Source organism: Nannobrachium achirus (assembly GCF_963921795.1).
Source record: "Nannobrachium achirus genome assembly, chromosome: 7".
In the NCBI taxonomy this organism is placed as follows: Eukaryota; Metazoa; Chordata; class Actinopteri; order Myctophiformes; family Myctophidae; genus Nannobrachium; species Nannobrachium achirus.
The window spans coordinates 16,313,231-16,327,217 of record NC_137816.1 but is presented as its reverse complement, the minus strand read 5'-3'; the positions used below and the strand labels follow the sequence as shown (position 1 = coordinate 16,327,217).

The window sequence follows — 13,987 nt, the reverse complement described above, 5'->3', positions numbered from 1 at the left end:
TAACTAAACAGGCCTATACTTAAGTAGCCTACTGTACTTAAGTACAATTCTGAGGTATTTGTACTTGAGCATTTCCAGTTTTCAGTACTTTTACTTCTCCACTATATAGTAAAAAATTGTAATTTGTACTTTTACTCCACTACATTTATTTGAAAACTTAAATTGGTTTACTTTGTAGATTTTGATTATTATTGCAGAACATACATGCACTGACGTCAGCCATTTCCGATTGCAAGCATCGAGCTGGTGGTGCTCTCGCTATTTCAAAGATTTGTAGTAGGCCTATATTAGAAAACCTGACCTGTGGGACATTCTGCATAGGCCTAATGACTATGAGTAAGCTTTTGGTAGCCTACTTTAAGTTCATTTTGATACAATTGTAGAGTAGCCGAGTAGGCTATTTCTACATTGCAGATATTTTGAATTTGAGTACTTTTTCCACCACTGCCACAAACAAACCAGAGTCACGAAAGCTGTTTCTTTACAAGCAGACTGTCCAAAGCTGAAAGTGTGGTCAGTCATATGGTGACGCGAGGTTAGGTCCAAAGCTTGTCCACTCCAAAGCGGTTCCCCCTTTTCTTTGACGATGGAATCATGGGAGGGACCAATGAACTACAAAACTACATGAATAAAACTACGTCTACCAAAAGGGGTGCGCGTGCGTCACGTGACGAAGTAGGATCATGTGACAGACAGATTTTGGGGACGTCCTGTTAAAAGTGTTTGTATATCTATGACTGTAAACAACTGGGCTTTGTAGCTCCAAGAACGCGAAGAAAATAACCACATAAACTACAAACCTACAGCTCTACAGTACAAAGAACCACGAGGCTTTGTTTCGGTATCCTGGACAGTACGTGGACACGATCGAGGTGAGCATTTGGTTATATGGTTTAATACATTAAAACACTGCTGTCGATGCAGGTCGATTCAGACTCTTATAAGTTAGGCTCCTGACCTAGAGTCTTAATCGACCCAAACATGACCCTTTTCGTTTGTGGGTCTAATGCAATTTCAATTGGTTTCTCTTTTCTTGTTGGTTCTAACATCAGGAACAGTACAGACACAAGTGGAACAGAATTAAACTTGTTTGGCCCGCTACTTTGGAATCTGTCAAATGTTGATTATTATGTACAGTAGTTAGTTAATGACTTGATGTTAATGATGTTTGATCATGTAATCTTCTCACTGATTCTCTCACTGATGGGATTAGTCTGAATTTGAGCAAGTATTGCAACCATAAACATTTCCCCCCCACTCCAAGGCAATCAAGCAAGTTGATTGAGTTGAGTTGATATTGGTCAAGTTGATTCCCAAATAAGTAACGTGTGTGTGTGTGTGTGTGTGTGTGTGTGTGTGTGTGTGTGTGTGTGTGTGTGTGTGTGTGTGTGTGTGTGTGTGTGTGTGTGTGTGTGTGTGTGTGTGTGTGTGTGTGTGTGTGTGTGTGTGTGTGTGTGCGAGTGAGTGTGAGAGAAAGAGAGAAATGAGAGGTGCATGATGCATGTGGTCTGCATTTCTTTGATGTGGGCTCTGCTTTTTTTATTACTTCTTCTCACTTCCTCTTTCCTCTTTCCATTAATCATTATGATGTGTATGTGTGTGCACGTACTGTATGTGCGTCTGTGCATTTGAATACAATATAATGAGTAAGATGATGTACTTACTGTCTGTAGTCCATTTGTGGGCTCCTTTTTTTCTCACTTCTGTATATTGATAATTCAGAAAGAAAATCGTCATTTACATAAATGTCTCAGAGACAGACATGTACTGTAATGTAGTCTGGCTAATGGGATTCAGTACCACTGTACCAACAGATGTACGTTTGCCAGACGCACTAGTGCCAATTCCCACTTGCCGCCATAAATGTCTTCTTGATAATGTCACTCATTCTAAAAGCCTAACATGTGGCTTCTAAATCTATAGGACAGACATGAGCCGCTCAGCTACTCTCCTGCTATACCTTGGAGCTGCCCTGGTGTCCTCTGCCTACATAGGGCCACCTCCGTAAGTTATACAGTGTCTCCTGCCTTCATACTGTTGTGTATGTCACCTTCTATAATAGTACAACAGTCAATCTTAAACTGTAGCAATGGTACATACAGAGTACATACCTTCTTAATATCTAGTCATCCACCCATACATGCACGGATGCTCTGTTCTCTCAAAATTTCCTCCAGAATTTGAGGTACTTTCCATTATCAAAAACTAAGCTGCTTTTATTGGAACAAGAAGGAACAAGAAGTGAACACTCCATACATGCAGTGTTTTTAAATACTTTGTGTATACAGTATTTCTGATACTTTCTCTTTGTGTGTGTGTGTGTGTGTGTGTGTGTGTGTGTGTGTGTGTGTGTGTGTGTGTGTGTGTGTGTGTGTGTGTGTGTGTGTGTGTGTGTTCTTTTTCAGACACATGTGGACCAAGCTGATCCTAACTCACCACTGGCCGACCACCTTCTGTGGTGTGAGTTTGCAGTCATAGTCTTGTTCAGATTAAATTAAGATATACAGTTTAACTTCTTAGCTGAGTGTGTCTCTCTAAAACCTCTGTAAGCCTGAGTCAGCACACACCACTTTTGTTCCTATTTTGTCAACACATTTCGTGCGAACTGTCAATCCATTCCTGCATTTCACTTCTTCATTGCTTTCAAATGTTGCCCATAAGCAATTATTTGGACCTTAAATAGCATGTGACTTCTGTCAAGTCACAAGACTTGCTGTGTACCCATCTGAATTATTCTGATTGTGAGTGCGTAGTTTATCAGCTACACAATTCATTGCACTTAATAAAGGAATAGAAATGCATTTATTTTTATTCTGTTTTGTACAGGATTTTTTTTTACCTCCATAGATTAATACTTGTATTCCTGTATTCACAATTGTCTGTAAATGTTGCGTTGAGCACATCCCTAATTCATACACTTTTACTGTATGACTTAAATGACTTCTGTCATATGACTGACTGAAGAGAGAGTTGCGTAACTAGCATTGTACTGAGAATGGGATGTGGAGGTTCTCGAACTTCTCGTTCTCATTGAGGAAGTTACAATGTTTGGAACTACAGCCCATAGCACCCCGCTTGCTTTGCTGTGAGATCAAAGCGTGACGCAACTCTCTTCAACGGGTCTGGTCTGTCTGCACTAGGCTAGGTTTTCTTAGGTAAACATTCTCATTCTGAGAAGTCAGTGGTCAGTTTGGGTGCAGTGGTGTACTTTCACTTCCTCTAACAAGTTAGGTTCTATACCTATTAAATGTTCTTTTTTGGAACTAACATGTTTCGACAGTTGCACCATACCTTTATTTTATTTTTAAACGTCTTTATAATAGTAGTGTTATCATTCACTTAGCAAATCAGTTGCAAAGCAACAATAAAGTGGCCTAATAATAATTGTACTCTTTTGTATTGTAGATGGAACATCACTGTCATGCCAAAATTAACTACTGGACACTGCATGGTCTCTGGTAAGTCCAAAACATGTTTTTGTATTCCATCATCATGACCAACGCACCAATATAATAGTGCCACCCTGCTAGGTCTTACGGCTTTGGCTCTCATAGATAAATTAATGATGCATATTTACTGTTATAAAGACTTATATAGAGAGGAGAAAGTAGTTGGGAAAAAAGAAGAAGAAATTAATGCACCTAGGGTGCAAACTCTGCCTGCACCCATATCTCACCCATATATCACTCATTTGTGACCCAACACATAATCAGCCTACTGATCAATCCCAATCCCAGCAACTTTCATGAAAATCTGCCATTCCATTCTTATGTTATCTTTCTGGCAAATGAACAAACAGACAGGACAGATTAAAATACCCTGCCACCAACTGCTACGGGCAGGGTAAATATGATAACTATGCAAACGTTCTATTCACCTTAATAAACAAGGTCGAAATAAATCAAAGGGCCTGCTGTCACATTGCCTTGCTGGAACCACCTGTTTTATGCTACCCACATGTGTCTTTTGTGGGTGTTTTACAGGCCAGATAAAGGGATTGACTGTAATTCATCATGGCCTTTCAACTCCTCATTGATAGAGGTAGGACACTGTTAAGTGTGTGTGCGTGTGTGCATGTGCGTCGTGTAATCCATCATATTCTCCTCGAATTGGCTAGAGGTTGTTTATGAATGTATACATGAAGGATTCATCATTTATAACATATTAGAAACTGTCTTTTTCCAGTTTGGTATATATACTCATATATGAGTACTTAATTTCCAAATTAATAATTGTGCGTGTGTCTCCCAGGATCTGCGTCCAGACATGGAGAAGAGCTGGCCTGACCTCCTCAAACCAACCACCACTGAATTCTGGTATTGACTGATTTATATACTTCGTTGTGTGCCTTGTCACACACCAACAGCCCATTTACAAGCTCACAATGCAGCATGGCGCGATGAGTGTGTAAATGTTACTCTTTTTGGTGCGTGACACTGGCATGCAACTAAGTATAAATCCCCCGTTTAGTTCATTTGTCTGTCTGACAGGCTCACCGACCTGTGCTTTTACAGGATTGTATTTCCAGGATTCAAATATTATGTCTTATCTATTCATCCATCTCTCTCTTTCTGTCAATGTGTCACTTGTCCATCTGGGGGCCCTAAGCAGGTTTACGTAGGCAAGTCAGATTGAAGATATGTTTTTTGGGGGGCAGCTATGCCTTTATTGATAGGACTGTAGACTGACAGGAAATGGGGAGAGAGATGGGGAGTGACACGCAGCAAAGGTAGTCGGTATCAGGACTCGAACCAGCGACACACTGTCAGGCTATACTGAGCCTATGTGGTATGCACCTGGACCGGTAGGCCAGCGGGTGCCCCAGGCAAGTCAGATTTAAGACAAAAGAAAATAGAGGACACCAGTTACTGAGATTTAGGGTAAATTTCAGTTCAGTTCACCATAAGGTGATGCATACAATTCACCCTTTGTCAGCCTTCTGATTGGTCCCTGACTGACCAACCAGCAGACTCTTTCTGCCTTGTCCCGCCCTGGTTCCCCCTTTTCTATGTTGAATTTGCTAAAACATCATTTTTGGAGAAATAAAAACATGCCCAGTCACTATACTGCACCTGAGAGACTCCTTTTGACTGAAACCAAGTTTAAATAAGAATTGAATACACAAAATAACAATAAGAAGCAACTGAATTTCAATGGTAGTGGATGGAGAGAAAGGACTTTTGTCCCACCAAGACACAGCAACCAATGGGAGCGAAGAGGGGTGGGACAACGGGCGGGACTTGACAAAGGGTGAATTATGCCATACTTTGGAAAGATTTATGGCATGCAAAAACATACTATAATAATAAAATAAACATTAATTCTGTGTGGGATCGTTATTTGTATCCATTTTGATCCGCTTATCAGTCAGGTTCTTTATCGATCCCACAATTGATCCTTTTCTATTATTGGTAGAAAATTGGCAAAAAACGGAGAGTTCAATACCTCCGCTGAAATCATCATCGTCATGGATAGGATGATAATCGCTGCTAATATGAGGCTAATTAATGTTCCCCGACACATACCTACTGTACAACAATCCTCCCTGGCTCCCAAAACAAACGTGTCAATGATGACACTCGCTTGTTGTTCAATCAGTTCAATTGAACAGAAACAAACAGCAAACAAACCTGTTAGTTTGGACGGCAGCCTTCAGGGGCCCTAAGCAGCTGCATAGTTCACATATACTGTAGGGCGGGCCGGCACCGGCTGCAAAGCGAAACTATTTTAATTAGTCTGTCTGTCTGTCTGTCTGTCTGTCTGTCTGTCTGTCTGTCTGTCTGTCTCTGTCTGTCACTATTTCCCCAATGACAAGAATGTCCACAACAAAACAAATAGATTCATGTGTTCCTCCATGACAAAAAGTAAATGGTACCATTATTCTGCTACTCCACTTATCCTACACAACCGACTTCCTGTCTCTCTAGTTGCCACTCTTCACATTGTGTTGCGACTCACTGCCACTGTTTTGTCTGTCCATTTGAACAGGAAGTATGAGTGGCATAAGCATGGTACTTGCGCTGCCAAGGCAGAATCTCTGAACAGCGAACACAAGTACTTCAGCAAGGCACTGGAACTATACCATAAAGTGGATCTGGATGGGTACAGAACACACACACACACACACACACACACACACACACACACACACACACACACACACACACACACACACACACACACACACACACACACTTGTTGTCATTGTGCTGTACTTGGTGTGGTGATGCCTAAAATCTAAACATTGCCTTTTGCTTTCACCACAGAGCCCTGAAGAAGTTTAATGTCATCCCATCAGAGGAACTACACTACAAGGTAACCTTTTTGTGATGTTGTATTTGTTAAGTAAATGTTGTATTTTATAGTTGACATACTCAGTGAGCATTTTAATTAGTTATACCACTCTGTAAGTCAAATCATGTCATATTACAAGAGCTTGTGACTAAATAATACAACTACATTGGATCCATGGGGCATAGCAGGGCGTGGTTTTATGGTGTCAATAAGAAAAACGTCTGTTCTTTTGCATAGAGATTTACACAAATATTCATACCAATTGTTTTAAGCCTAGAACCAAGCCATCAAGGATCATGACCATAAAACCGTGACTGTGAAAACATTTGAAAATCGCTAGACAAAGGGTATTTATTAAATATAGGCCTTGTATATCATATAATTAAACGCTATTTTTATTTCAAGTTTATTTCGCCATTTGCATTAAAATCTTCATTACAATGCATTGGAATGTCTTGTTCACAAGCCACACACAAATAAAACAACACATACATGAACATGACACTACAGAGTAAGACATGGGGCATATCGGCTCAGTGCATCAATTGTATGAAGGAATACAAAGTAAAGTCTGCAACAACTTAAACAATAATAAGATAAAGTTGTTGCTATTTCACAGAAACAAAGATTTTTTTTTTCAAGATATTTTAAACCACGCCCACTGCTATGCCCTCTTGGAACACATTCTTTTTTCCATTTCCTGAAAAGTAACATAGAAGGTTTCCACCTTACAGCGAAGAAATTATGTCCATACATTGTTCTTTTACCACCTACGGTGGTATGTAATGCTCTTTGCTCTTTATGTGGACATACCTAAATAAACCATTTAATATCTCTGTAGTTTGCAGACATTGAAGCAGCCATTGAGAACGTCTATGGCTTCAAACCTAAGATCCAGTGTGCTCATGAAACCCAGGTACAAATTCACATCTATTGTAGACAAAAACAGAAATCCAACAGGAATAGATTACTGAGTGCAATTAGTTTGATGTCTGTTGTCCTAAAGCATCACCAAACAGTAATTATGACAATATTGTATTACTCAGTTTTCACATTACACATTGCATTTGGTGTCCTGAAGGTTTCCCATGTGGGAAAGTGAAGCTTAGAACCTAGAATATAAACTTTAGCTTAGTTTTTATGAACCACTTAAAACCTTTAAATCAGTTGCCCGTTGTCCCCAGTACCTACTGTATACTTGGACCCCCCCTTTTTTTCCCTGTACACCAAAACTTCAATAAAATAGCCCATCTACAAGATCATCACAACGATTTGATCTTGAAGGTTGGCTATTATCACTGAATGTTTGCCTATTTTCACCGAATGTATGACAGAGCAAGAATTGAGACGCTAAGGTTAAAGTGGTTAAAAAACAAATCTCCACAATCGCCAGATCCTCTCATGAAGAGTTCCTCAGGTGGGACTACAGTAAAAGAGGCTTCCCAGATAGTCTGCCACATGCATTTGTGTGTATTGATTTGTGTCTGTATGCATGTATGTGTGTGGGCTGTTTCCAGGTTGTTGGTGTTCAGATCCTGGGCCAGATTGAAATCTGCTTCAGCCCTGAATTCACCCTCGTCGACTGTGAGAAGCAGATCACCATGGAACATGTTGCCCGGGGAGACCAGTTCGTTGCTGCACAAGGGTTCAGGGTGTGTGATCACGACGTGCCTGTTTACTATCCACCTGTTCCACAAACTACATTCTAAAATAGTCCCATACCGTATGTATCCATTATACAGCCTCTATAACAAACCATTACATGCATGAGCACGCACGCACACACACACACACACACACACACACACACACACACACACACACACACACACACACACACACACACACACTCTTCTCAATGAGCTTCATGGAGGTAAACCACTTTCAATCTCCTTATCTGCAAAGATTTTCAAAAATAGTAAATCTACAAGCTCACAACCGTGTCGCAATCAGGTTTACGTGCTTAAGTAGTTAATGCAGATTTTGATATATCAACGGTTTAATGCTGGAGCTACTGTCCTCAAGAGTTACTGTGGACTTTGACAGTGGCCAATATTATTGTTATTGTTTCTCAGGGATGTGGCTATCTACTGTATGAGTATAAAACATTTTATCACACAAACTGAAGTGTATAAAGTGTTGATTCTATGAGTGTAGTTCAGTCTGTAGCATGGTCTTATTTTGTCGGTTAATTATTGCAATTATTCGATTAGTGCAATTACAGTATGGTACGAATTAATTAACAGTTTTAAGCAGCTATTTTGTGTAAGAATAATTAAAATTTTAGCAATGATTAAATGAATTACTTCTTAATTGTACTTGACCATTATTAAATGTGTTCCAAGTGTTAACAAAACATTCGGTTTCTTATTTATTGTGCTCTCTGGCATTCATTTAGTTCTCTTCAAGTCTCAGATTTATCAGTGTTCTTTTAGGCATTTGTTCATTTGGTGCCACCATGTGGCTAAAGCGATTCACTGCATCTCTAAAAACATGCAGTTTCTGTCAGGCAGATAACGATTCATACGACACATAACAAGTTATTACAGCATACATTAATATACAATACCTCCAGAGTCTATTATGCTTTAGGAATTTCCAATATAATCCTATAAAAAAGGGACCTCTGGTCATTTCTATTAAAATACAATAGGAAATCATTCAGAAATACAAAAATGCTATAAAACCATCTTTAAAAAAAATCTTCCCTATTGAAATACATTTCTGCTCATTACAATATCCTTTTACATTACAAATGGTTAACCTGACTTGCGCCAGATGATAGCAGCAGTGCGTATTGCTCTGCTTACTATCCATCTGGGATTGCTCCGGCAGACTCGATGTAAGGGGCGGGCCATTTTTTGAAATTATTTAGCAGCTGATTGGATGGGGCCGTCTGTCTATCACAGTCTGGGAGTGCCAACTCCAACCACTCATATTGGCCTGTCTGCGTGACGTTCCACCCAGAATCCGCCTCCTGGGTTTCCACGTGGTCTGCAATCAGACTCTATTGGCTCAGAGCCGCTCAGAGCCCGCCCGTAGCTGCCGCTGATTGGTCCGGCCCGGGGCTTTACGAGTGTTATCAACTCTCACCGAGAGAACTCAGATGGTAAAGTAGAGCGGTAGCCTACGCACTACTGCCACCATCTGACGAAAGTCAGGTTAACAAATGGTAGGCTAGGCATACAGTTAATAAACATGAGTTAAATTATCACCCTTCGTACTACAATTGTATATACTATATATTAGTAGAGTACAAGACCACAAGTAAACCACCCCACCCACAAAAAAGAACAAAAAAACAAATTGTCTTTAAAATACAAATTTCCTTTCTTCATTTTTTTAACCCAAGAAGCAAGAACATAAGGTTTTACAGGGAAAATGAAACTGGTACAACCGAAAAAGGTTGGGCAGGGAGGAATGTTCCAATGTGCCATCACTACCGTTGTCACCCGCTTGTGACCGAAAGGAGGTTGGGTCTGGGATGTTGGTTATCACTGTCGTCCATCCAAGCAAATGTCATTGTCTTGTCCAGGGTAGTGACGCTCCATCACTGGTAGACAGGGTCACCCAGCATCCATTAACCTCGTCACTGGCGAATTTCGCAGTGCCATTCAGAATCGGCAATTTGATCCATCACGCCTCTCTCAAATCTTTGGATATACCTAAAGAGCTGTTATGGTGCTTACTGTTAAACCAGAAGTCCAATAATTGCTTTGCCACGCCCAATAGAACATACTTACTTATGCCTATCGCTCCTTTTCATGGAGCATAGGCCGTTGATTACAGTCCGCCAGAGTCCTCTATCCTGGGCCTTCTTTTCCAGTTCTCTCCAATAGAACACAATGCCTATCAACATGAACACTTTTCACCTTGTCAAAGCCACTGAAGGGATTCAAAAGTATTAATTGCAAGTGCAACCCTTTTTTTCAATCCCATGGGTAACTTCATCTCCCCACATTCAACAACATGGTTGTGGGCTCTTCTCTCTGCCTCATTAGGTGGATAGACTCTTATGTAGCCCTTTCCTTTACTGTAGCTACGACCCAGTTTTTTTATTTAGTCAGTGCACAGCCATATGCACCATTGAATTGATCACGTATGCCTTGAACCTTATCTCGGGCCACTGCATCATGCATCCATCTTCATCCTCCTGATCATAGTCCAGAGGTTCTGGGAATCAGGGACGTGCTGGCCATTGGGAAAAGCGGGACAACTCCCGAATGGACGGTTCATTCCCGGCCGGTCCAGGCCGGCCATTAGGAAAAAAATTAACTGTTTGCACAAAAGTAAAAAAGTAAACTGTTTGCACAAAAGTTGTGAAAACAGCAGATCTACAAGCACACAACGCCTCGCACCGCGTTGTGTGCTTGTAGATCGGCTGTTTTCACTAGTTTAAATCATTTTTTAAATGATAAATACAAAACAAACGGTTTTGGACATACAAGGTTTCCACCCGACAACGACGAAATATAACTCATGTAATTGGCCCACTGGCTTGTCACTTGTCATGATCTGAAATGGCAAATCTTTGAGTAGCAGCAGCGCTATAGAGAGAGATCTCTCTATAGCGCGCAATGAGGGCCTCTCCAACTCTTTTTCCTGGGCTGAATCGGGCCCAGCACGTCCCTGCTGGGAATCAGGAGGTCCCCGGCCCGATCCTCAGCTCCTCCTGGTTTTAGTGACAAAATGTCCTTAACTAGGCTCTGAGCCTCAACCGTACCCTGAGCGCTGTTAAAAATAGTTGTCCACTGCTACTAATAGGATGGGTAAATGCAGAGGACAAATTACTGGTGCTGTATGTGCAAAATGTTCTCGAGAAATACTCCAACAACAGTTAAAGAGGATAGAATTGGGACGCCCGCTGGCCTACTGGACCAGGCGCATACCACATAGGCTCTGATGCCTGACAGCGTGTCGCGGGTTCGAATCCCGATCCCGACTACCTTTGCTGCGTATCTCTCCCCATCTCTCTCGCCATTTCCTGTCAGTCTACTGTCCTATCAATAAAGGCATAAAAGCCCCCACATTTTTTTTAAAAGAGGATAGTGTAGTGATGCATGGATTGAACCCGGGACTCCCACTCGCCAGTCCAACGCACAACCAGTTGTGCTAATAGGGCTGAGCCCGATTAGCAGGGCTGTTGTCGCTGGTTCATGGCTGGTACTAACTGTGGGGGCTACAATCACCCCCCTGATCTTTGGAGCGCGCCCTCACGCTTCACACTTCACGCCGCGGACCGCCGCACATGACGTGGACCTGTCCCACATGCAAGGATATCACGCTCCTCATCCTGCCGACAACGCCAGATTGTAGTGATGCGCGCAAGCGGGGATTGAACCCAGGACTCCCACTCGCCAGTCCAACGCACAACCAGTCGTGCTAATAGGGCTGAGCCCGATTAGCAGGGCTGTTGTCGCTGGTTCATGGCTGCATTGGCTGGTACTAACTACAATAGAATTAATATTATTAATTCTGTTATAAAAATAAATAAATTGTCAGAGTAGAAGGAACCACTTTTTCCAGGATAACCTTGTACATGGCTTGAAATTGGCCCGAATCCAGACGTGTTTTTTTTTGCTTAAAAAAAAGAATCCCAATGCCAATTGTGTAAACCAGGGGTAAGCAACCTTTTTGAAATGAAGTGCCATGTTTTTATTTTCTAGATAGTCAGTGTGCCATGTCAACATACAGTACATTTTAATGACACCCCATCAAAACTCTGACATATCACCTATCTCCTGTAGCTATCTAGCTATCTATGCATGATCTCAGCCCTGGCAGACATAGGAGGCTGTTTTTTTTTACTTTAGGTCACTTGATGTCATCCTACAGTGAGTGTCACTGAAATGAGTTGGTTGTCATCCCAGTCAATGGAAAGTAGTTTTTGCCCTCTGCCCATCTGGAGCTTTGATGTCCACAATGTCTGCAGTATGACCTTGTTCTTATGAACAGCCGTGTTTGCATTTTTAAGGATGGGAGCAGCCTGAAGCTCATTGTATCCCTCTGCCAGTAACCCCTTTCGTCTCTCAAAACTCAACTCTTTTGGCATCAAGTCTCATTCTAATTACTTTTGAGGATACAAGCTCTGTTTTTGCCAGCAGGTGCAAGATAGTGATGACCAGCATTTCTATTTGTTTGATCAAAGATCCTTCATTTGACCGACGCACACAAATGTGGGTGTGGTTGCCTTTCCCCACTACCCTCATCCTCTCACATCACGTCTCCATTGGAATTAGGAGAATCTCAGGACCTACTTCTGGTCTCCTAAAGAGAAGGGCACGCACATCACTCAGGTAATCTATCAAAGTTTGGAATTCTTAACCCTAACCCCTGCCACTGGTGGCAAATGTGTCTGTGGCAAATTTTATATTTTCTGTTTTACACACCATTAGAATGTTCTTAATTTTTTTTTCATAATACCCAATTACTGAATGTCAAGTCTCCAGGTTTTCTTCAGAATATGTATGACAATGATCTACGACGACACCATGGCACATTAGAAGTCCACTACATTAGTACTGGTGGTTCTCAAACGTTTCATTTGCAAGGACCCCCATATCTCTGCGAGTGTTCAAATCAGAGTTACAGACCTGTTGTGGTCATTCAGGTCTATCTCTTTATGTGTTTCTGGTAATACTCATTGTGTATGTCCGAGGCAAAAATGTAATTCTGACAAAAATGACCACCACAAGCCAACATGGTGATGACAGGTGGGCTGTGAGGATATTGCATGTGGGCCCCCAAATAATTGGCGGCAAAACCCCAAGATTTTAATAGTAATATAACATTTTCAGAACAACATGTTTATAGCCTGACTGTCTTTATCCGATAAATGTGTATGTGTACGTATATTAAATGTCAATATTATGAACTCTTTATGGAGCTTTAATCCCATCAGGATGAAGTCTGTTTCGTAATTCGTCTGTGGGAACACAGGCATCTGGCTAGTGTTGCTACTGAACTGAATATAGCAGACAGACAAAGTCAGTCTGATTACGGTTCCAATAGTCATTAATCCACTTAATGTGCCTGTCAAATATATCTTTAAATACTGGTCAATAACACTTTAGATATGGTTTAAATATAGAATAGAGCAATTTACATGAAAAATGCAGTGCTTAGATTAGTCATGTGTCTATCGAGGGTCTCACCCGGAAAATCATATTGTTGTTTTTTGAATAAATATTTAATTCATACAATTATGTCTTCCCATTATCGCCTGACCACGCCAACCCGCCTTCCTCCCTCTCCCCCTCCTCCCGACCCCCTCCTCTGTCCCCCTTCCCTCTCTCCCTCTCCGTCTCTGTCATTTGTTTCTCACATTCTCTGCTCTTTCTTTCTCTCTCTCTCTCTCTCTCTCTCTCTCTCTCTCTCTCTCTCTCTCGCTCTCTCTCTCTCTCTCTCTCAATGTAACACTCTCTGCTTATGCAACACTGCAGTTCTGCAAAGCTGCTGATATGACAGTTCCAGGTAAACATATACACTCACCACACACACACACACACACACACACACACACACACACACACACACACACACACACACACACCACACGTGGTTCACACAGTGCGCTCAGGGATCAACCAGATCTGTCTGTAACTATTATGTGATTGGTGCCCTAGATTTCTCTCTCTATTTTGTAGAAAAGGCCATTCTTTCAATGGACACAGGTACATAGGAGCAGAACACT

At 41.4% G+C, this 13,987-nt stretch overlaps 1 protein-coding gene across 1 annotated transcript; it reads left to right on the top strand.

Moving 5' to 3' along the window:
• Window positions 1-715: 715 nt before the first annotated feature.
• Window positions 716-8,637, top strand: rnaset2 (ribonuclease T2). Its single transcript, XM_080729456.1, has 10 exons — window positions 716-872; window positions 1,924-2,004; window positions 2,406-2,460; window positions 3,406-3,458; window positions 3,984-4,041; window positions 4,252-4,316; window positions 5,989-6,102; window positions 6,267-6,315; window positions 7,136-7,210; window positions 7,812-8,637. Exons 2-10 carry the CDS (start codon window positions 1,931-1,933, stop codon window positions 8,001-8,003), a joined length of 735 nt encoding a protein of 244 aa, XP_080585582.1. The 5' UTR covers window positions 716-872; window positions 1,924-1,930; the 3' UTR covers window positions 8,004-8,637.
• Window positions 8,638-13,987: the final 5,350 nt, after the last annotated feature.